Source organism: Psammomys obesus, unplaced genomic scaffold, assembly GCF_907164565.1.
Source record: "Psammomys obesus unplaced genomic scaffold, mPsaObe1.curated_primary_1811, whole genome shotgun sequence".
Classification (NCBI taxonomy): domain Eukaryota; kingdom Metazoa; phylum Chordata; class Mammalia; order Rodentia; family Muridae; genus Psammomys; species Psammomys obesus.
Genome location: NW_026589732.1, coordinates 1,067,721 through 1,090,567, shown reverse-complemented (window position 1 = coordinate 1,090,567; position 22,847 = coordinate 1,067,721). Strand labels below are relative to the sequence as shown.

The following is a 22,847-nucleotide window of genomic DNA, read 5'->3' as shown; positions in this document are numbered from 1 at the left end:
ACACTGTAAGCACGACCCGTTTGCATCCATGCACAGTAAGTAGGCGGCGAGCTCGCTTCTCTCACCGTCCGGCGGGATCGGGGTTGGGGGGTGCCGGGCTGCGGGGCGCCACCCGCGACCTCCGCGGCCGCGTAGGCAACTTTGCGAACTGCGGGGCTCGCGGGCGGCGGGCGCGGGGCGCGGGGGGCGCGGGGGGGGCCGCCGAGGCCGAGGCGCCCGGCGGTGCAATCCCGCCTCCGGCAACGAGGCAGCGCGGGCGGCGAGCCGCAGCCTTTCGGGCGCTCCGGCAACGCCTCCTCGGAAGCCCGCGTCGTGCTCGCGGGGAGCGGACGGGCCGGGGGAGGGGGGTGGGCAGCAAGTTTTGATAGAGGTCGGCGGGAGTTTCAGCGCCCGCCACCCCCGACTCCGTTGGCGCCCTTTTCAGCCGCGGGACTGGCCGGGGCTGGCGCTTGGAGGGAAACCGGGGGCTGCGACTAGTTAGTGTAGGTGGGAAGGAAGAGGTGAGTTAGGAGAGGGCGCCGGCTCCAGGGTTCCAAACGGGTCCTGGGTCGAGGAGAGGGGGGTCTTTAAAAATCAACGAAGTTCGGCTCCCCTGGCCACACTGCAGGGCAGGCGTCGGCTAGGACGTGCAGAGACCCTCAAAGGCATCTTTGGGGCGTTCTCTGGAGGGTGCCTGCCTTGAGATGGCTCCTCTGCTACAAAGAGAAGGAAAGGAAGACAGAAAGACAGACAGAAAGATAGAAAGAATGGATGAAAGAAAAAGAGAGAGAGAAGGAAAGAAAGAAAGAGAAAGGAAAGAAAGAGAAAAAGAGAAAGAAAGAGAAAAAGAAAGCCAATTAGCCACCTCCGGGCGCCCCTGCCCTCTGAGAGCCTGTGCCGCGGAGACCGGGTCGTTTTGGCCCGACCCGCAGGGACCCTGGCCGTCCCCCGTTAGCACGGCCCCCGTGAGAAGGGCGCTCCCCTCACGGTGAGTTAAGGCTGGAGTAGAGTCGGAGATTTCGAGGGAATTCCAAGTGGAACGAATCGCGTTTCCTTCACTGACTCTCGAATCGGCCAGGGGAAGGCGCCAGGCTCCGGCGGGCTGCGCTCGGCGCCCAGCTCAGGTCTCCGCGGGCTGAGATCTCAGAGTGACTCCGGCCAGCAGCCGGCTCCAGCTCGCTCTCCCCCGGCCCGCGCGGCTCCCGCGGCCAGAGCCGCGGGTCCCCCATTTAACAAAGGCGGCAGAGAGACCCGGCTAAAGAGAAGGCAGGCTGGGGCGGTCATCTCCGTGCCTTCCACGAAGGGCCGAGTGGCCTGGCAGCAGGGGGACGTTTGTTCAGGCAGCCGGAGCGGGCTTCGGGCAAGTCAGCCTCTCTTTGTGTCAATATTCCAGCCGGAGGTAATCCTCCCGAGCGAGCGGCGACGAGACTCATGCGGAGAAGCCGCTGGCTCCGCTTCCAGCCCCAACGATTCCTCCCCCTATGGGGACTGGGTTCAAGCGGTTTCCAGTCCACCAGGGCTCCCGCGGCTCCCGCAGCCTCTTCCCGCACAGACTGGCTCTGGAGCACCTCAGCTCTTACTCAGAGCGGACCTGAAAACAAACGAGTTGGGGGCAGCACTCTGAGGTGTAGGCAAGGGTTGGCTCAGCCAAGAAGCCACTGGGAGACAAGATGGATAGGGCTGGCTCCCCTGCTCCTGGCGGAAATCCAAAAGGCCCGCGCCGCCTCTCTCTGTCCAGAGTTCTGCTGTCCAGAGGTCATGCCCAAGCCCGTGGGGCGATAGCATCAGACTTGGTGGTCTTCTGGTGTGCATCCGTGTGGAGAGGCAGCTCCTTCCAGGGGCAGGTTAACCAGCTGCTAAGGCTCCGCTTTTCCTGCCCGACCTTCCATCTGCCCCCTCCTCGGAAACGCTCCCTCCTCCCATTCTCAGTCACCCTGGTAGCACAGTGGGGGCTGGGCCAGCGGAGCTTCCAGAGTTAGTGGAAGCCCTTGGCTTCTTTGGAAAGACCCTTAGTCCTAGTGCCTAACGCTGCCTGCCTGCACAATGTACTGTTTCCCCGGGTCCTAATCTGCTGGTGATGGGGGCAGAGAAAATAGGGTCTGCAAGATGGCTGGTGATTCTTCATTTCATCTTTATTTCTGGCCCTGGTCAGTTTTTTTCCTTGTTACTCCGTCCTTCTCCCATCCCCCACAACCAGTTCTGCACAGGACAGCTTCTGCTGGGAGAGCTGCACAGTGGGCGTCTGAGTTCAGAGGTACCCCGCACTCTGCTCCAGCTCCATCACACGCACTGGCACAGTGACCTTCCCTCCAGATGCTTCCTTCCCCCAAGCGTTTCACCAGTTAGTTATGGAGTACTTTTGTGGCTGGTGTCACACCTGAATGTGACCCAAACCTCCAGTTACCTCTATCTTACAGAATATAACACCGAGGCTACAGAGATAGAAAAGGACTGACAGGGATGTAGCTGCTTCTTGGGACAGAGGCATGCCATTAAGCTGTGGGGGGTTCATGGAAAGGGGGAAAGAGAAGGCCTTGATCCCAGAGAGGACAGAGGGCTGTTGGAGGGTACACACAGACAAGGCTCTCCCTCTGTGTAGTCCGTCCACATCTGCTTCCACAGCGTGACTCTTGCGTGTGTCGGCACCCAGGCGTACACGCTGCGATCCTGTTTGCATGTCTACGTGTGCCTTTTCCTTCTTCTGCTCGGGTGCCTTTAGAAAGAGCTTCTGTGATCCAGGGTCTTGTAGTTCAGTCTTCAGCTGAGCAGTGTTCTCTTTTCCTAATAACCTGTGCCCAGCCACAGTTCTTGGGGTGGGGGCGGTGCCCTTTTTGGGCAATATGCCCTTAACAAGGTCCGAGGAGCATCCACAGAAGGCAACTCCTTCCAGGCCAGAGGCACGGAGGTCCTGGGGTGGGGGTCACCCACAATTCTATCACTCTTCTATCCCTCCTCACACCCTGTTCACCCAGGTGGAGGCTGGTCCATGTCTGTTGTCCCTGTGTGTTTGTTTCCCAGTTGTTACCTAATTTGTGTGCATTGTTTCTGTGCCAGTCTCTGCAAATTCTGTTCCCCTTAGGAGTGCTAGCTGGGCTCATGTCTTATCCCAGTGCCTTCCTGCCAGATGAGCCCTTACCTAGCTGGAAGACACAGTAGAAGTTGGGATTTGAGACTCCGAGGGGATGCACAGCTGGGACAAGGCCTGAGAGTGAGGGAGAGGAGACAGATCCCACCCACAGCAACCCTGTCTTCCGTTTGTTCATCTACCTTGGACTTCTCCATTCCTTCTCACCTCCCTCTGCCTGCCTAAAAGCCTCTGTGTCCTCCCTAGTCTTTCCTTCTTTGCTGTCCGTCTCATTCAGCCCCTGCTTTCTATAACCTCTCTTTTCCCTGTCCTACCTTCACTCGCCCTCAGATTTGGGCTTCCCTTCTTAACAATCCCTTTCCTGAAGGCCTCAGTCGTAAAGTGTTGTGTTGAGTAGATTTGTGACTGAGGGGAGAGGGCCAAGAGGAGCTGGGGGCCTGTCCAGAAAGTTAAGAAAAGTAAGAGTCATCTAGGCCAAGTCTGTGTCAGGTGTGGACAGTTGCCTTAGATTCGGCAAATTCTTTAGTATCGTAGCCTTGTGGTCACAAGGAGGTACCATTATGAGGAGGTAGTTTGGGGGGATCTGCTCTGAGGTAAAAAAACTGACTTTAGGAGATTTTTTTTTTTCTGTGATGCAAACCCACAAATTCTCTACAGAACTGATCTTGGCATTTCGGTCCTCTGAAGGCTGCCACCGTGTTTTGGGCAGAAGTCTTAATTGTCAGTGGTATAGCAAATAATAATTTCAGATTGGCTGCGATGTCTGGACCTCTAGCTCATATTCAGAATGTGCTGGCTCTCTCAGCTGCCTTTTCCTGACCTCTGTTTTCCCATGAGCACACACCAGTTTTGGGTGTACTTTGTTTTACTTTCAGCCAGCCTGTTCTGAAAAGATTAGTTCAACATTTACTTTTTTTCCCCTCAGACAGTCTCTGTCCCAGAACAAAGCTCTTGTGAAGGTTGCTGTAATCTTCCGTTTTAGGTAAACTATGCAATTATGAACCTAGGTGTAAAATCCTGTTCAGGACAATTTTTTTATTTTTTATTTATTTTTTCCTTCTCCTGTGTGGAATGTTTAAGAACAATCAAAATTTCTTAAAGTAACAGTTCAAAAACCAGAGGAAAATTCAGCATAGTTTGGAACTGAGTAATATCATTTCCTTAAAAAAAGAAATGTGGTTCTCTTGGACATAGACCTGAACCTGGGAATTTTGAGAAGTAATTCATGGATTTTTTTAGATTCCTTTAAAGAAACAGGCTGTGTTATGACTGTTTCATCCCTCAGTTTCAGGTGTTGTTTGTGGGCCTGGTTGAACATAAGTCCTAGACTAGGGTAGGTGGTGGATGCTGCTGTGGTGGTGATTTTCTGTTTCAAAGTTGGAGTGTGGATATGTGTGCGACTTTGGAGATGCCTTGACTTCCCTCTTGGTGGAGTCCAGTCTGTGCTAGGGTAGGAGGTCACCCCTCCTCAGCTTCCGAGCTGCCAGAAGCATCAGTACACTCTTGTACGCGGTTTTGGCTCCAACCCTCAGCAATGCCGGTTATGGCTGCTTCACAGCCCGAAGGTGAAGGAGGTTGCTATATTGGATCAGTCTGTGTTTACTTGGCTCTCCAGTTTCCTTAGTCCCTGTTTCCCTTCAGAGTGGCCCTGATGAACCAGTATGCAACACAGGAGCAGAATAGGCACTTTCTCTGACTCCTTTTACTTAAAATACATCCCATGGCACTCGTAAAATTTGGGACCCCGGAGCTTTCTTATTTCCTCCCAACTTAGACCTGCTTGCAGATCACAAAACATGCCCCGAATTCCAGGGGCACACCTTTCTGACAAATCCTGGTTCAGTGGAGTGTGCTGTAAGCAGAAGACCCTCTGACCCATTTCTTTTGTGCGCTCTGAGAGGGTACAACGGTCAAGCCTGCGCGTCAACATCACAGTCTCAAATAAAAGCTTTAATTTTTTTTTCATATTTTTAAATTAATGCAGTGGTTAGGTTTTGTCTCAGTGATCTGAAAATGCTGGTCATTAAAAAGAGAGTCTTCAGCTCTTGAATTAGATTGCTGATTTAAAAACACAGTCCCCCGGGAGAGGCGGGTATTGGAGCAGCCCCTTTCACTTGTTCCACTGTTTTTTCCTCTCTAAATTTGATTATTTTAAGACATAATTTTCTCCCCAGGCTCTTCTTCAGATTCAGTATTGTGTAGTAAATTGTGCTCCTTTCATATAGATTTCTTCCACGCATTTCCTTACCCCTATCCCCAAACGAAGAGGAAAAATGCTAGTAACTAAAAGACACACAGTGTGGGGAGCTGTCAGCGGCTAGGTGACTTCCTGAGGACGGGCAAGAACTAAGACGGGTGTCAAAAGGCAATCTAGGGTGCTTATGTCATCTGCATGACTGGACTCCAGGTATAAGACCTCTAGGCTGGCAGCCATTTGTGATTACAAGGGCTGTGGGTGCTCTCGAGGGCACCTCTACTGTGTGACTGGTTCTAACCACCCTTCCCCTTGCCTTTTGTTTCTGATCTGTTTCAGGACATGGAGGAGTGAATCAGCTTGGGGGGGTTTTTGTGAATGGACGGCCACTCCCAGATGTAGTCCGCCAAAGGATAGTGGAACTTGCCCATCAAGGTGTCAGGCCCTGCGACATCTCCAGGCAGCTCCGGGTCAGCCATGGTTGTGTCAGCAAAATTCTTGGCAGGTAAAGGCACGGGCTCCAGGCTTCCCTCAATGTTTTAAAGAAAGATCTAAAAGACAGCCCACGGCGGTTCAAGGTCCCAGTGTCCCAGTGAGACCACGGCAGCATTTTGCTCCCACACACTCTGCACTTGAGAGTTGGCAAAGTCTTCTGAGACCATCTTGTTCAGAGCAGCTGTGGAAACCCCTCTTTTCAGTGACAAGTGGAATAGGGGGACTTTGTCAGGAGAGACAATGTGTTTCTCAAAAGTCTGGTGAATTATTTTAAGGAGAGAGAGAGAGAGAGAGAGAGAGAGAGAGAGATGCTTTTAGGAATTTCCCAAACCTCTTAGGTGAGCTTGGGGTCAAGGGAATGGCTGGGAGGAGGGGATCCATAGATTACAGCATACAACCAGAGTGAAATGTTTCTTTTTCTTCTTATTTTTCTTTTTCTCTTCTGGTGCAGGGCTGTGCACCTGTTAAGCGATTGTCTACCACTGAGCTGCCCCGCCAGTCCTCAGTGTTTTCTCTGAAATGTTTTCAAATAGCATGTTCTGTATTTAAAAGCCAGCCATCGTTGTAATGTCAGCCTTACCATGTTGACTACAGTGTTTTCCTTCTATGTGCTTTGTTTCTTTTGTAGTGACAGACTTCCTAAGTACACATTAAATTAGAAGAAGGAAAACAAAACAGCAACCCACACTAACTCTCAAATCTGACATTTGAAAGTTGCCACTTGACCTGTCAATTTGCTGCAAGCAAAATACTATCAATGACGTCCTCTTAGAGGGCTGTGCAGTCTTTTAGCCTCACGCTTATTTATTCACCAGCCTCAGCATGATCCGGGGAAGGTTTCAAGATGAGGAAACAAACCTTTCTTAAGCAAACTGACTGGCCTGGGTATGTCTAAGTCAGTCCTTGGGCTGGACTGAGGCCTAAGTGACTCTGGGACCTGCCTTTCTCCATAACTACAAAACACGTCAATAGATTTGTTTTTGTTGTTGTTTTTTCTTTTTTTTTTTTTTTTTTTTTCTTTTTTTAAATGTTCTGGGCGTGTGATTCGTTTTAGGTCTGCCCTGGCAGACAGGAACATCCTCAGGTTTAGCTGGTCAGGGCTTTCTCACTATTTTTCTTTCTGGGGTCAGCGGTCCTGTACCTTTGTGCTGTAGCTTGCATTATGGTTTAACAACTGATGCCTGAATGAAAGTCATGCACATTTTGGAGTATTTTTGGAGTTTTCTCAGTGACATCATGACTCTCTGCTCTTCTTGTTCTATCTGCTGGAATTTAAGAATTCTCCCAACAGTGTTGAATAACCATATAGAATATCTTGATTAAGACCAAAGAAAGAAGTCTCAGGGCCAGGAATCTGTCAGTTCCTTTAGGACAAATGAGCCATGTGTTTATACTCCATCTTCCTGTTTAGCATGGGTCACATGAGCTATGGAGGCCAAGGGCTCACCCCGATTCTACTTAACACTCGGCCAGCAAGTGAGTTCCAGCTTAAGTTCAAGAAGGAATGGAGGAAATGAGCCTGGTGGCCCTGTTAGATGGTGGTTTAGGGAGAAAGATGGGAGGGAGCACAAAAGAAAATAGTACTTAAGGAGACAGAAAGACAAGAGAAAACAAAGGGGAGAAAGAATTTTTTTTTAAAGACACAATAGAAAAATGTAGAAGAGAAAAGAGCAAGAAGAGAGCTATTTTAGAGGTTATCAGTCTCAGTTCTGGAGCTGAATGGTCTCCAATATCTTCTTGTGATATTTCTTTGGAGCAGGGGTTGGGGGAGGGAAAGAGGGGAGGTCCTTCCTTTGTTTTTACTGAGATATCTTTTCTGAGCTGACATTTGGTTCAGTGTTTGAAATTTTCAGGATCCTGAGAGCCTTTCTCAGACATCCAAATGGCTGGTTTCATGTTCTAGAGCCCTGGAGCCCTTTATATCTCCCATGAAGACTGAGGTGGACAAGGGTCCTTCTAAAGTCAGGCCGGCAGCCTCCCACGGACCAGAATAGATTTGTCACTGGGCAGAATGGCACACGGAAGTTATGCGCCGCTCTGGTGCCTGGCCGTTTAAGTTGTCAACAATAAATTGGAATTTCATAGCTCATTATTTTCATAACTAAGAACCACAGTGGACAAAATGTCACTCTAATTAGAACTGCCTTTTAAGAAACAAATTCAGCCCTAAAACAGTGTGTCTGGGAATTTCTGAATGTGGCCAGTTCAATCCACAGATTTTTTTTTCCCTCCTCCCACAGAACAATCTGATGGGTGCTCACTGGGTATCAGGTCGTAGAGGGCTTGGTGTGGTGTGGTGGCTGTGGGTTTCAAAGGCTGTGTAGCAAGGTAGGCAAAGGTCTCGTGAGCAGGCAGGATCCCTGTCCTCCCAGGAAGGTATATGGGCTTCCTGAAGTGTGGACATCCAGTCTAGAACTCAAGGCTGTCGACAGGCTGGGCATCATTCGAAGGCCGAGGCAGATCACCAGAGCAGTGCTGTTGTCCCCTATCATTGGGAATGCCAGGTCATTTGAGCTTTGGTGGCATACCACACAGTAAAAATAAAACAGTGGGATTTTTAATCCCCAACTGCTCACATTATGTTATATAATTTCTCTTATATTTGTTTACTTATTCATTTAGCAAAGTCTCATAGTCATTCTGCATTCCTGTCATACACAGCTCTGTAGAGGAATCAGGAGGGCAAATATCCGCCCCTACAGAAACGGGGTAACTGAGGCCTGGTTGGTCAAGATCACACAGCCAGTTGGTGTCAGAGCCACCACGGGCATGGTGTCTCTTGACTCCGACCCTAGCGCTCTCTGTGCTCTCTGCACCGGGGGACACTGTGCTGGTGGCTGCCGTTCTCCTTTTGTCTGTAAGCCAAAGGGCTGCACGGCTGTTTCGCTGGGATGAAAGGATGGTTATTAAGTCTGAATCCTCACTTGACACAGTCTCGAGTTTGGGTTTCGGGGGTGTCTGCGCTGCTTTCTGAGGGCCTGGCCCACATGTCAGTCAAATGGAAGACAGAGCCCTAGAGGGTCAAGACTGCAGAGTCCCACAGTTGGCACTGCTCACGTAGGCTGGGCAAGGGGCCCTGGGCTCTTGCATACCAGTGGCATAAGCAAGAGGCTTTCTTCTGCTGTCCTGGGAGTCGCTGTGTGCTCTCTGCCATTCCATTAGAGTCATGGATCTTGAGAACACAGTGTGCTCTGTGTATCTGTAAATGCTGAGAACCACTAAGCCCTGAGAGGAATCAGTGACTATTGGCTCATGCAGTGAGTGAAGGGCGCTTGAGAAAAGACCTTGCAAAACAGTAAGGCTCTCTACAATTGTAAGAATCGCATCTGCTAACACAAAAATGTTATAATCAAAGCAGAAACTCGTAGTGGTGGGAAGAGCCCTGGGTTCAAAGTCTATCTCTGCAGCCAGAAGAAACTGGGCAGGTCCCTTAGTCTTTGGATCATTTATTTTCTCTTCTATGAAATCCTGTTGGCTTCAAAAGATGAGTGAGGAGCAAGCTAATCTGAAGAACCTTATAAAATCCAGAGTGCAGTGCCAAAATAATGAGTTGTTATATGACAGTAAATAATTGACTTTCTCTTGAGAAGTTCACAGCACGATAGAGTTTTCATTAGTTGCTTATGTGCAAGAATTTAGGTGCCTTTTTACTTTCTATCAAAAGATGTGTTTTGTGGGTATCTATTGAATGCTTTTATGATCAAATCATTTTTAAAAGAAAATTGCTTCGATAGGTTGAGATTTGTTTTATGGTTTTTCACCATAAAACATATAATATTCTATAATATTCACTTACTTGTCCCTAAACAGACTTATCCGAGCTGAGAGTTTTAGCAACCCCATAAATGTTCCATCATTGCTTCTGGATCACATTTCCATCCATCCAACAGAATCACCCCATTCCCTTCTTCCTCTTCTCTTTCTCCTTCATGCTCTCCACCTTCTCTTCCTCCTCTTCTTCTTCACTCCCCCCCTCCCATCCCCTCTCTAAACTTCTGGTTCTCCTGCCTCTATTTCCCAAGTGCTGGCGTTACAGATACATGCCACTTTTTCTAGTGCATTCCCTTCTTTTGATAAATATTCTAGGTTTTAAAATTTATAATTTCTAAAACATCTTTTTGGTTTAAAAATTTTCAAGTTCAGGATATTTTTTTTTTTGCCACAGGAGCTTAGAAATTCCTCTGTAAACACTGAGAGAGACATCCAGTGATGGCTTGACTTCAGAAAAAGAACCAAATTGTTTTTCTTCTCCTCTGAAATGATCTTTCATGCCACTCTTCTCTCTGGTCTCGGTTTTTGCTGTAAAATCCTGACATCCTATTTGTGTTAACGAGGAAAAGCTGATAGCATGGAAATGTCCTTAGAAACAGCCATTTACCTCAGGGGAGGCCTCGGGAAGAGCTGGCGAGAATTGTGGTTGGTTTTTCTGATTGCTCAGGATTTGATTTCTAATATATATTTCCCATTAACGCTGGAATCCAACACTCCCTTTAATTTTACATCAGGGGTATTGTTTTTTTCTCTTGAAAAAAAAAAAAGGCAGCTTGAGAGAATGCTGGAGATTCTTCTGGGGATCAAAGAGGCAGGAAACTGAAGGTCTATATCACCTTTCTGGGGAGATTTTAGTTCAAGAGGCTTGGCCAGAGTCTTAGCTGGGTACCTTAATCCTTTGTGACCCCAAGGCAGACATTTAACCTGTATAAATCCATTTCATATCACAGAAGGGTACGGCAAATAGTTGTTCAGTCACTTACTCATTCATCTAAAGCAATTTATGGGCTTTAGAGCTGTTAGTGGACCAAGAGGTAAAGCTAAGTTGCATTTTTTTTAAAATAATCTGTGAAATGGTGGATGAATGTGAAGGCATCTTGCTAATATGCTAATATGCTTGATGCTACATATTAGCATTGTCCAATACGTACATTGTCCAATACAATGTACGTATTTTATGATTATATTATAAAATATAATATAAGCCATGTGAGCAATTTGAAATTTTTCATAGCACATTAAGAAAAGTAAAAATAAACCAGTACAATTAATTTCAATTATGAATGTTATTTAACCCAATGCATACAGATTATCATTTCAACATATAAAAAAATATAAAAATTATTAGTGGGCTGGCCAGATGGCTCAGCTGATAAAGGCACTTGCTGCAAAGCCTGCCGACCAGGGCTCAGTCCCTCGGACTCCATGGTGGAAGGAGAGAAGTGACTCCTGAGAGTTGTCCTCTGAGCTTCGCACACACATACATACACAGAGCCATGCATGTACACAAAACAGCCACTTTTAAGAGATAAAATTTTAAAAATTGTCAAGCTACTTGATAGCTTTTCTGTACTATGTCTAAAGATCTGATTTACTGTTTACATCTTGTGTCACCCTTTCCACACTGCGAACATTCATTCACTTTGCGGGCTCCCATGGCTAACTACGGTCCTTTCTTCTTGGGTCTAGGTATTACGAGACAGGAAGCATCAAGCCGGGGGTGATTGGAGGATCCAAACCAAAGGTTGCCACTCCCAAAGTGGTGGAAAAAATTGCTGAGTATAAACGCCAAAATCCCACCATGTTTGCCTGGGAGATCAGAGACCGGCTGTTGGCAGAGCGAGTGTGTGACAACGACACAGTCCCCAGTGTCAGCTCCATCAACAGGTGAGGCTGGGGATTTGGTGGGGCTGTGTACTGCAGGGTCAGGTGAGCCTCATCCGGCTCTTCTTCGCTCAGCTCTGGGGATTAGTGAGCCAAAGGGAACACAAATGGTGCCTGCTGCACTCAGGTGCCTTTCACCCCTCTAAAAGGGACAGGAGCTCTCCTCCTAGGGAGAAGGCACCAGGCCAATACCCAGGAGTTTTCTGAGCCAGGAGTGACAGACTCACCTGGTTCACCAGCTACCTTTGAGGGGCACTTTGTATAAACTGTCCTGTATGCTTTCCTACCCCTGCCAGGATCTCATGGTCCGAGGGCTGATTCGTCTCAGAGCTCCCCAGGCAGACAGCCCAGCCTCCAGTTTGCACAGAGGTTGGAACCCAATATGTGGGAAACAAAGTCCTTTTGGGCTGGGGCCACATAGCTCTTTGTTCTTGACCTACTACCAAACAGAAGTGAGATTTCAGCAGACTCTTGTTTGTTTTTTCCCTGAGAGCCCAGGCCACTAACATGGGCTTTCTAATGATTCTAACGTGGATATTCAGGGAGCTAAGGAACTCCAGAGACAAGGAGATGCCTGCCCCCATGCACCCTCAGATCTCAACTACGGAGAGAAAACAAAAACAGAAATACATGATGATGCCAGGCACAGCATTTTTCTGGACTTGACAATGACATCCTCCCCCTCCCTTAGGCTGATCCAAAGCATATTGACTGACCCTGTTAGAGCTTTAAATATAAATTTCTGACTAAGCATAGGTTTGGTGACACATATGTGTAATTCCAACACCCAGGGGGCTTCGAGGGCAGAGATTCTGAGACCAATCATAGCTACATAGCAAGAGCCCAACTCAAAAAATAAAGTACTACATAAAATGAAAATTTACATTCTGGAAAATATACTTTTCTTTTTTTTTTCTTTTTCTTTTTTTTTCAAATGAAACAGAATCTCATTATGTATCTCTGGTTGGCCTGGGACTTGCTATGTGCTTGAAATGATCCTCCTATCTGAGCTTTCTGAGTGTGTAGTTTCCCATCTATTTAAGCCTACAGTCAGGAGCTGGGGCGCAGCTCAGTTGTCAGAATACTTGTCTTGCATGCATGCAGGCCTGGGCTACATCCCTAGTACCACCTAGACCTGGTCCAGTGCTACATGCCTGTAATCCCAGTGGAATTACAGTAGAGGCAGGAGGATAAGGAGTTCAAGCTCATTCTTGGGTGACATGGAAAGTTCTAAGTGCAAGACATGATATCCTGCCTCCAAAATCAAAATAAATAAACAATTAACAAACAAACAAACAAACACACAGGAATGAAATGATGAGATGAATGTGCACAGTTGTTCTCATAGGAAACAATGCCTTCACATAAGGAAAAGAAGCCAGAAGTCTGGAAATTGAACCATTCCTTTCCTCAATGTCACTCCCTCCTGTGGCAGGCACAAAGCCTGTCTGAGCACAGAGAATTCCTCACCCTTGCAAGAAAGAGGTGGTCAGAATAGAGTATCTCTGAGGGCCCCTTTGGCCCCGATGACTCAATTGCACAGCGTCAGCACGTCATGAATACTTTTTTTTTTTTTTAAGTCTCTCTGATTTATCAACCCTTGGCCCATTTGCTTATCTTGTAAATCCCTACTGGGACTCTACCATCTTGCAAGGTGCTGACAAAGAGGGAAACTGGACGCAAGCTTTTTAGAACTGTTCTAGAGGGTAGAACTGAGGAGGGGGACGATGCCAGTGGGCTTAGGGGTGAGGGGTGTCGTGCCTATTCTTTTTCTGAGTTTAGAAAGGTTCCAGTTTGTGAGTTCTCCGTGCCTGTCTCATTACAGGATTTCCAGGACACCAAGCAAACTTGATTTTTGTTCTGGGTGTCAGGGTTATTATTCTTCTTTTTAAAAAGTAGATTGCCTTGTGGAATGATGGAAATTCTTCTAGGGGAGGAGAGAATTGGCAAACCAGAGACCCAAGCCACCTTTCCAGTGACATTTTAGTCGAAGAATGTGAATTTTGCTAATACACAGCACTCTACTAGTATTAGATACAATGTGAATGTAACTTGAAATTTTCTAGTAAACATTAAGAAGAGTAAAAATGAAATAGGTGTAATTAATTGTGGTTATATTTACTTAACCCAACATAGAAAAAAAAAGAATTTCATTGTACAATCAGTATGAAAATTATTTTTTTCTTTTTTCTTTTTTTTCAGTATGAAAATTATTAACGAGCTGTTTAACATTCTCTTTTTGCCACTGTGATTTAAAATGTGATTTTCAGCACAACTGGACCCATGCTAGACACATGCCAATGTTCATCCATGCTACTGTTCCCACGGTTAAGCACCATCTTGCTTAGACACCCTGAGCTAGGAAGCATCCAGCTTGGGGTCACTGGAGAATGCAGAGGCAGGAGCGGAGGCAATACTGGAGAAATTGGTCTGCTCTGTAGGGTGAACTTGGGCAAACATCTGACGGGGATTTGTGGAGTCCACAGGTTTCCCAGTGTAGGGTTCGCACATGATGACATGGTCCACAGAAAAACCTTGGCTGCCCATGGCGATCACAGACTCTATTGTCTATGTGGGTGGGGCCAAGGGGATGGCTTAATGAGGAAGACAGGCCAGGTGTGAGACTGGAGGACTGTAGGGGCGAAGGCAAGTGAGATGGCACAGTCCTGGGAGTGGGCAGCTGAGGGCTGCTGGGAGTGTGGGCCAGAGTCAGTCCACTCCTCGAGAGAACCTAGACACCAGAATCCCTTTGTGAACGTGGATGCATGCACATGAAAAACACCTAGACTTTTAAATGGCAGCAACTCATTTCAACTCTTTGCTCTGCGTGTTTCTGTGAAACAACTTACTTTGGGCTTAAATGTAGCTTTAAGTTGCATTTGTTTATTTCTTCATCACATTTCATCCTTGCAAAGACAGAAGTGGTTAGAGATGTAGCAAAGGCTGTGGAGGGTGGAGTTGAATGAGTGGCTCTGGGACACCAAGCATGGCTGATTTTGTGACTAGTGCTGTGCTTCGGGAGAGGCTCTGGTGCTGGTGACTGCAGCTGTGGCTAGACTCCGGGGCCTCCTGGGTGTGTTAGTCCATAGACGTGGGTGGCTGATTATATCTCTATGTGGCCTTTCTATCTGTGGCCTCCAATAGCCTTCAGGCCTGATGCTGTCCTGCGGCAGGTCTAGAAGCTGAGACCCAGATGGGAAGGGCAGGAGAAAGGTGATTGAGATGAAGATGAGCGTAGAATCAATAGTAAGTTGAGGCCTGGTGTCCTTCCACCCATGTCCTATAGGTCTCTGCAAGCCATTTCCTGGGATTAGGAGGCCAGGGGGAGATGGCACCATTCTTTTCCTATTTCAGAGCATCATGGCTGGCATGCTTTGCTGTCTGCCAACCCAGGAATTCTTAGCCCTTTTCAGGGCTTTTCTCCAGGGCTCCTCTTGGGGAGTCCTTGCTGCACATTCACTGAAAGTGCCCAAATAAGAAGCAATGTCTCCCAACGCACCCCCACCCCAGTCTCACTGGAAAACCTATGCCACCTGCCACAGAACTGCTTTTATTTTTTATAGGAAGGCAGAGCCAGTTGCATCGAGAGTGATGATCTTTCAAATAACCAGCTTGCAAGTGTCAAAAGGGAGTTCATAGCTCTCTCGTAGCCGCTTTCCCACCTGGGCAATTTCTCACTATTCCTCTGTTTCAAACAGCTGGAGAGAAGGTGACGTTTGCATTTATACTTACTCTAGTGGCCACAGGGTCCACTCTACTAACCACCCCTGGAGGCAATGCCATCCTGCTGTTTTTAGGAACCAACTCAGGAAACAATGCTAATGTGGAGCTAAATACTGCAGAAGCAGTTGAGGCTGGTGGGAGACTTCCTCAAGCCAGCTTGCTCCTGTGGGATGCCGTGCTGGAGAGTCTTGAAGGCCAGGCAGGGCCTTCAGAGCTGACTGAAATGGTGGGTGTGGCGGAGGTCTTCTCTTCTGGGTCATGCTTATGCTCAGCAATAGAGGATGGGTCTTATTTATTTACTTTAGATATGGTCTTACTATGAACCCCAGGTTGGCCTTGAACTCAGGATCATTCTGCCTCAGCTCACAGTTCATCTTCCCTTCCAGTTCCATGGCTCTAAATTAGTGGCCAAGTACTGGGACAAGTGGCATTCTCAGTTTAGGGGGCCAGCTCTGTTAAGCACTAACTGGCTGTTGTGCGTGAGAGAATGTGGGGCCAGCATTATTGGTTCAGGTCAGGTTTTTACAGAAAAGCTCAAAGCTTCCACATACTTGCCATTTACTCAATAAAAAACAAAACGAAAAAAAAATGTGCAGGGGGCTGGAGGTAGCCTGTTAAATACTTTACTTACTTATTTTTGTTCCTTTTTTGTGGAGTTGGGCTCACTCTGCAGTCCAGACAGCTCTCCAACTGCCCGTACACCCACCCCAGTCTCCCGAGGGCTGGGATTTGCAGGCATGCACTAGCAAGAGAGCTTTGCTTCTGCTCTTTAACCTTGACATTGGCAGCATGTCTCCTCAGATGCTTCTTGACTCCCTCTTTCTTCTTCGCGTGGGTGGCGGCCTCAGTGTGGCTGTGGGCCCACTCAGCTTAGTCCCAGATTTTTGGATTCTCAGTATAGCTGATGGCTTGCACATCTTTCTGTGTCGATGGCTCCTTTGGCAGTGTGATTGTTTCTCTCCTTTTTAGCCTTTTGAGCATTTTGTGAGTGTGTGTGTATGTGCTGTTTATTTGTTGTTATTGTTATATGTGTGTGCGTGGAGAAGCTGGAGCTTGAGGTTGACAATCACCCTCAATCAGTATTCTGCCTTACTGGTGAGGCAGGGACTCTCGGTGAAACCCAAAGCTTGCTGGTAATCAATGTAGAGAGCCATCTTGCCATGGACATCCTCTCTCTCCCCTTCTGAGGCTGGAATTAGCAGGGCACCCAAAACTTACATGAGTTTCTGGTACCTGAACTTTGGTCTTCATGTTTGCATTGCAAGCGATTCAGTTGCTAAGCTATCTATCTCCTCGGCCCCTTGCCCCCTTTTTGAGACAGTTTCATGTAGCTTAGGCTGGCCTTGAATCTAAGATGATCTTGTGTTTCTGACTCTTGGAGTGCTGGGATCACACCCAGCTCAGGTGGCATTGGAGACTGACCACAAGGCCTTGTGGGTGTGTATCCTGGGCAAGCACCATACCAGCCAGCTACACCTGCACCCCCACCTCACCTTTCCCAGGCATCACAATGACCTCTCTCAGTATAAGGAGGAATGATGCTGGAGTGGAATCCTTAAATGCTTATGGTAGAAGATTCCTTAGATTGTGAGAAATGGATTTCCAGTCCAAATAGCTTCTGTGTTTCATACAGAGGGGACCACTTCCTTTCAATGTCGCTCAGAGCTGGGAGCTAGGGGTCTGGACTAACCTTGGGCTGTGTGACCCCGGCTAATCCTCATGGCAGGCTGGGTTGTAGTCTGTTCATCAGTATTAAACCAAAACATGTTAATATGTTTCCCTGGGTCATGCTTATGCTCAGCAATAGATGATGAGTCTTATTTATTTACTTTAGATATGGTCTTACTATGAACCTCAGGTTGGCCTTGAACTCAGGATCATTCTGCCTCAGCTTACAGTCGTTCTGTATCTAAAGGAAATATGAAGTGTCTGAACGCTTTAAGGTTGAAGCTGACCTTTCATCTTTATGAAGACAGCAATAAGGATAACGACATGTGACACTTATTGGGCATTTGAGATGGATCAGCCACGTCAAAATGGTTTAGTAATTCAGCCCTAATAATAATTCCATAGGGTAGGAAAAGTCTCAGTTTTCAGGAGAGAAAACTGAGGTAGAGGATTTCCTCCAGGTCGTAGAACTGGCAAACTAAAAGCTGGATTTGAACTCTAGTGCTTTGGTTCTGGGGTCTGTGCGCTTCCTTCCTGTGCCGCAGTGGCCGGATAATGGTTCATGGCCTTTCAGAAGGCTTTGCCAGTGATTTACAGGTGTTTGAAAAAAACATGAAAACATACTTTGTTCTGTGTCTCGACAAATTTAATGAAAAGTTAGGGTTTTGCATTGGACTTCAGTAGGGAACAGGACACATATCTAGCTCACCTGTATACTGACTTCTGTGCTACGTCTTTGTGGACACATACACAAAGATTAGATCAAGGCTGGCCAGATGACTCAGTAGGTGAAGTGACTTGATACAGAGTCCGACAGCCGGAGCTTATGCCTTTGATCTACATCGTAGAAGGAGAAAGTCAACTCCTGCAAGTTGTCCTCTGACTCCAGCACGGGCACTGTGGTGTGCACATGTACACACACACGCACACACAAGTACACACATGCACAATGTAATCTTAACAACCTTTTTTTTTAAAAACTAGGTTGGGGAGCAACATAATTTCAAAAGGTCCAAAGGAAGAACCTTACTCTTAGGTTTTTATTCAGCACATTTTGTGTTTGCTTAGTCGGAACTGCTTTGAATATTGTAACAAGAAACAAACGCACACTTGCCAAATGTATTTGAGGGGGTTGAGCTAAGACTTCACTCAGGTGGCCAGGACTCTGGTGCTGTACGGTTAGCTTGTAGCCTTGAATGAACAAGTCTATTCCATAGATCGGCTAATGATGTCAAGTGCCCTGGGTGCCAGGCACCAAGCTATAAGGTCAGGTAGGGCAGAGCCCAGTGACGTCAACAAGAGATACCTGCTCCCACCGTCCTTCCCGTGCAGAGGCTGAAGAGCTGGGCAGCCCTGAAATGAACATTCAGAGACGGTAGTTTGGCATGTGAAGAGCCCCTGGTAGCATGTCTTGCAGGACAGAAAAACTGAGTGCACAGCTAAATTCTGATTTGTTGGTAGGACATGGTGTTTTGAGAAAGCAGCAGGAATGTGGGTATAATGTGTGCCATGTGGCATAGCTCGTTTTGCTGTTTTTCTGAGAGGTGGTCTTGATATGCAGTTCAGGCTGGCCTCAACCTCTTCATCCCTGGGTCTCAGCTTCTCAAGTGCTGGGATTCCAGGCACGTAGTACCATGCCTGATAGATAGCGTGGGCTAGAGGGGAGCTGGGAGACGGCTTTGGAGGCAAAGGGCTTGTCCTGTGAGAACAGGGACCTAATTTTGATTCCTCAGAGTCCACATTTACAAAAGGTAGGGAGAGTTTTGTGAGATGGCTCAGCTAAGTGATGGTGCTTGCCACTAGCCTGAGAATTTGATCCTTGGAGCCCATATGGTGAAGAAGAAGGAAGACAGCCTCTAGAAAGTTGTCCTATAACCTACACACACACACACACACACACACACACACACACACACACACACACACACACATAAAACCACACACACATGCACTCATGTCCATCCACGTATGAACGCACAAATGCATCACCTGTGGTGGCACACACTTCTAGCTCCATTATAACAGACACAGACAGATCTCCAGGCCTCTGGCAAGCCTGCCTACCCGAGTTATAACATCTGAGGTCATCTTTTGGCCTTTACACAGACTCACACAGTGTACATGGGCACTTACAGGATTAAACAGACACATGCGTATATACAGGAATGTAAAAAGTACTTTATAACGAGCACAGAGTACTTTAATAATGAAGTAAAACTCTACCAAGTGCCCTGCTAAAAAGTAATAGTTTGAGCCTCGAGCAGAACTTTTCTTGAGAAAGTCAACGTTTTATTATATCATGTCTCACCCATTTCCAAAATGCCAGGGCGGGAGCTCCCTTGCAGGTCACACAGGGATATTTGGTTGTCTTTGCTCTGTGTTCAGAGCTGTGCCGTGCTGGTGGTCTCCTGGAGGCCCCTGTCGATCCTGCTGGAAGTTTGCCATTGAGGCTCCCCAGACTTCTGCAGAGCATCAGGGTTGCCAGGCTTTGGGGAAAGGGAAGTGGGCTCAGCCTTCATCCCTTAAGCAAAGACAGCCTTCTGCAAAAAATGCATTTCTTGTGAAAAGTATTTGACTACTTAAAATAATTAAAGAAGAATCTATGAGAACTCCTTGGTTGTGCAGAGACCACGATGTAACAGTCTTACTCAAGGTCATAGTCAGGCTCATGTTAGAACTGCAACAAACATTCTGGAGAGGCAGCTGTCACAAATGTACTGTCTGTTGGACCTGCTCCCGAATCTTTGGCAGTAGCTAGGGTGTCTCCATCCTTTGTGCTTCTGGTCTAAGTGTCCTGGGCTCCCTGCTTTGAAGTCAGGTTGATGCATCCTTTGCTAAGGCACTCCCAGAGTCTACTCTCAGGGAACCAGGAATCTTTAGTCTCTCAGACCACAGCTAGAGTGATAAGCTTATAGTTGGGAACTATCTACAGCGTTTGTCAGACAGGACAGGTGGTTGAGTTTGTCCTGAAGTTTGCCTTTGGACCACCTGTTTTAGCCTTGCCCCACATTTGTTGTTTCTTCTTCTTCTTCTTCTTCTTCTTCTTCTTCTTCTTCTTCTTCTTCTTCTTCTTCTTCTTCTTCTTCTTCTTCTTCTCCTCCTCCTCCTCCTCCTCCTCCTCCTCCTCCTTCTCCTCCTCCTCCATCTTCTTTTCTTCTTCACTTTCTCCATCTCCTTCTTTCCTTTCTCCGTCTCCTTCTCCTTCTTTTTAACTTAATTTAATTTTAATTTTATGTGCGCTAGTGTTTAGCCTGAATGTATGTCTGTGTGAGGGTTTCAGATCTTGGAGTTACAGACAGTTGTGAGCTACCCTGTGGGTGCTGAAAATTGAACCAGGGTCCTCTGGAAGAACAGTCAGTGCTCTTAACCACTGAGCCATCTCTCCAGCCCCACATTTTTCCTTTTGGTTGTCATCCTTGAGCAATATGATGAAACTTGGAGAGCAGCACTGTGGCTAAGACACATGGGGTATGTCTGGGCTGGCTGCTTATGGAGGCCAAGCCTGGTGCTTTCCCTGGGCAGTACCTCAACCTTTCCCAGCTTCAGTGACACGCATCCTCTCCCATGCTAATTCCCCCGGGGGTGGGGGGAGCCTTAATCTTAGTTGTGGAGTCTTTAGGGCAAAGGAATGAGCACGAAAGTGCTGCCAGAGTAAAGACAGACTGCCCGGTTCAGTTCTTTGGTCCCACGTGTGAAGGCTAGGCTCTAGGGAGGGGAAGAATTTTTGATAGGGCTGCAGATTTCCCTGAGAGACAGCTAGGCCGGCCCGGACCAGCATCGAGTCATCTTTTATTCTACAGAAAAGGAGGCGCTCAGCCAGGTGTGGTGGTGCACACCTGCCTCTCTACTAGAGGCAGGAGGGTCAGGAGTCCAAGCATAGCCTTGGGTACATAGGGAGCTTGAGGCTATGAGGCTGGCATGAACTACATGAGATTCCACCTCAGAAAAGTAAACAAACCAAAGCTCACTCTCACACAAACATGCACACACACACACACACACAGAGAGAGAGAGAGAGAGAGAGAGAGAGAGAGAGAGAGAGAAGAGAGGCACTGAGGGTTCAGGGACTATGAGTGCAAGTCACCCAAAGACAGCCAGGGAGAAAACTTCTCAGAATTCCTAATTCCCAGCCCGAGCACATAATTGCCCCCCCCCCCGCAAACTCTGCTTCTCTCCTGTGTCTCTGCATATCTTGCTAAGGCCTCTTTCTTCTTCCTCCTTTGTTTTAGACAGGGGCCCATGTGTGCTGCGCTAGGCTTGGGTTTGCTATGTAGCCGGGGATAACTCTGAACTTGTGATTTTCTTACTTCTTCCTCCCAAGTGCTGGCACCGTGGGTATGTACCACCACATGCAGTTTCTTTATTGCTGGACAAGCTCTCTGTCATAAGAGGGACGCCCCAGCCTCAGGGTCGCTTTCCTTCTCAATGATAAATAGTCTTTTGCTTTTTCCCCCCAACTGCCTACAGGATCATCCGGACAAAAGTACAGCAGCCCCCCAACCAGCCGGTCCCAGCTTCCAGTCACAGCATAGGTAAGAACTCAAAAAATTTTGAAAATCTAATGGGCTCCAAATATTCTAAAGAACTTTTAATCATTCTTATGGACAGATAATTCTGCATAAAACACTTCGCACGCGTCCTAATGCTTCTTCTTTGTCATTCTCCAAGGGCTGAACCTGGCAAATGAATTTTATAAATACTGCTAAAAGGTTTTGAATTTTACTGATTATTATGATAAATAGCTTTCACCATGAGACAGAAAATTGAAATCTAAGCCAAAAAAAATTCACTAATGGGGGTCTATAGAATGTCAGATAATTAAAGTAATAAATCAAGAAAGGGATACTTATTCATAACATTTTCTGCATCATTAGTCAGTAAGTAGTTTTGAATGTGTTTTTTTTTCTTCTATAACCAGCCTTCTGCAATTCTTTGTGCACTTGCAGCCTTGAGTGAAGATATAGCAAAACTTCCCAAACTTTTTTTCTCTCTTGCTCTCGCTTCGCTCTCTCGTAGTCTGCGAACTGTTGAGGGCTGCCTGTGGGGTTTCCAAGGTCCACAGGGGAAGTCTAAGAGTAACCATGACTCATTAGGGTGGAGTCCTACTGGACCACACTCAAGAGTCTAAACTTTTTTCTTGCTTCCTCTTCAAAGAGGAGTTGAAAATGGCATTTATCATCAAGGCATATTCTTCACGTCATTTCTCCACTTGGGACAAAGAAATACTTCTGGGTTGCTGGGGAAAAAAAATCACTGTACTGCAAGGAAGCAGGTGGCTAATAAGCAAGCATCTGCAAATTTGGGTGACACAGACCCCGAGAATGCTGCAGAACAACATCTCAGACTGTGCAATATTTATCACTACCAGTTAAATCTGTGTGTGTGTGTGTGTGTGCGCATTTACTTGAGGAGGCCAGAAGAGGGCAATACATGCCTTGGAGCTGGAGTTATAAGCAATTATGAGCTATGTGATATGAGTGCTGGGAACTGAACTCAGGTCCTCTGGAACAACAGCAAGTGCCCTTGCCTCTCATGGTGATGAGAAAACTGGCAGAGGCGCCTGGCTTCCAGTTGCAGTTCTGTCATTAGCTCACCCAGTCAATTAGATGAGTCTCTCAGCCCTGAGCAACAGTTTCCTCGCTGTTGTATGGACAGTCACAAAGGTGTTCTCTGAGGTTTCTGGTCCTCTAAGGATGGCTGTTCGACTGAAGGTAAGACACACCTTCCCTGCCCAGAGACCATTCTTCATTTAGTACTGCCATCAGAAACCCTTTACCATCCCCTGTTCTGCAGACCCTGGGGTACAAGATCAATGCCAGACAAAAAAGCCACCATCAAAGTAAAACAAACAAAAAAAACCAAAACCAAAACAGAACAAAAACCTGAACCCAGGAAACAGGTCTGCTTGAGTAGCAGGAGGGTGGAATGGAGGGCCTGATGAGGGTTTTCCGGGTGGGGTGAGAGGGTGTTTGTGACTGAGATTTCACTTGTGGCTTTAGCTGTTCCAGGGCATGTAGCATGAAGAAAGTAAAGCCATCTTTCAGTAGT

The 22,847-nt window shown here is 47.2% G+C and overlaps 1 protein-coding gene across 1 annotated transcript in view; it reads left to right on the top strand.

Annotated features, from left to right (window-relative positions):
- The window catches only part of Pax5 (paired box 5), a 176,961-nt gene that overhangs the window by 5,798 nt on the left and 148,316 nt on the right, over positions 1-22,847 (top strand). Inside the window, exons 2-4 of the mRNA XM_055605267.1 lie at positions 5,598-5,763; positions 11,214-11,411; positions 21,267-21,331. Coding sequence (XP_055461242.1) covers positions 5,598-5,763; positions 11,214-11,411; positions 21,267-21,331 — 429 coding nt within the window. The remainder of the gene's footprint in view (positions 1-5,597; positions 5,764-11,213; positions 11,412-21,266; positions 21,332-22,847) is intronic.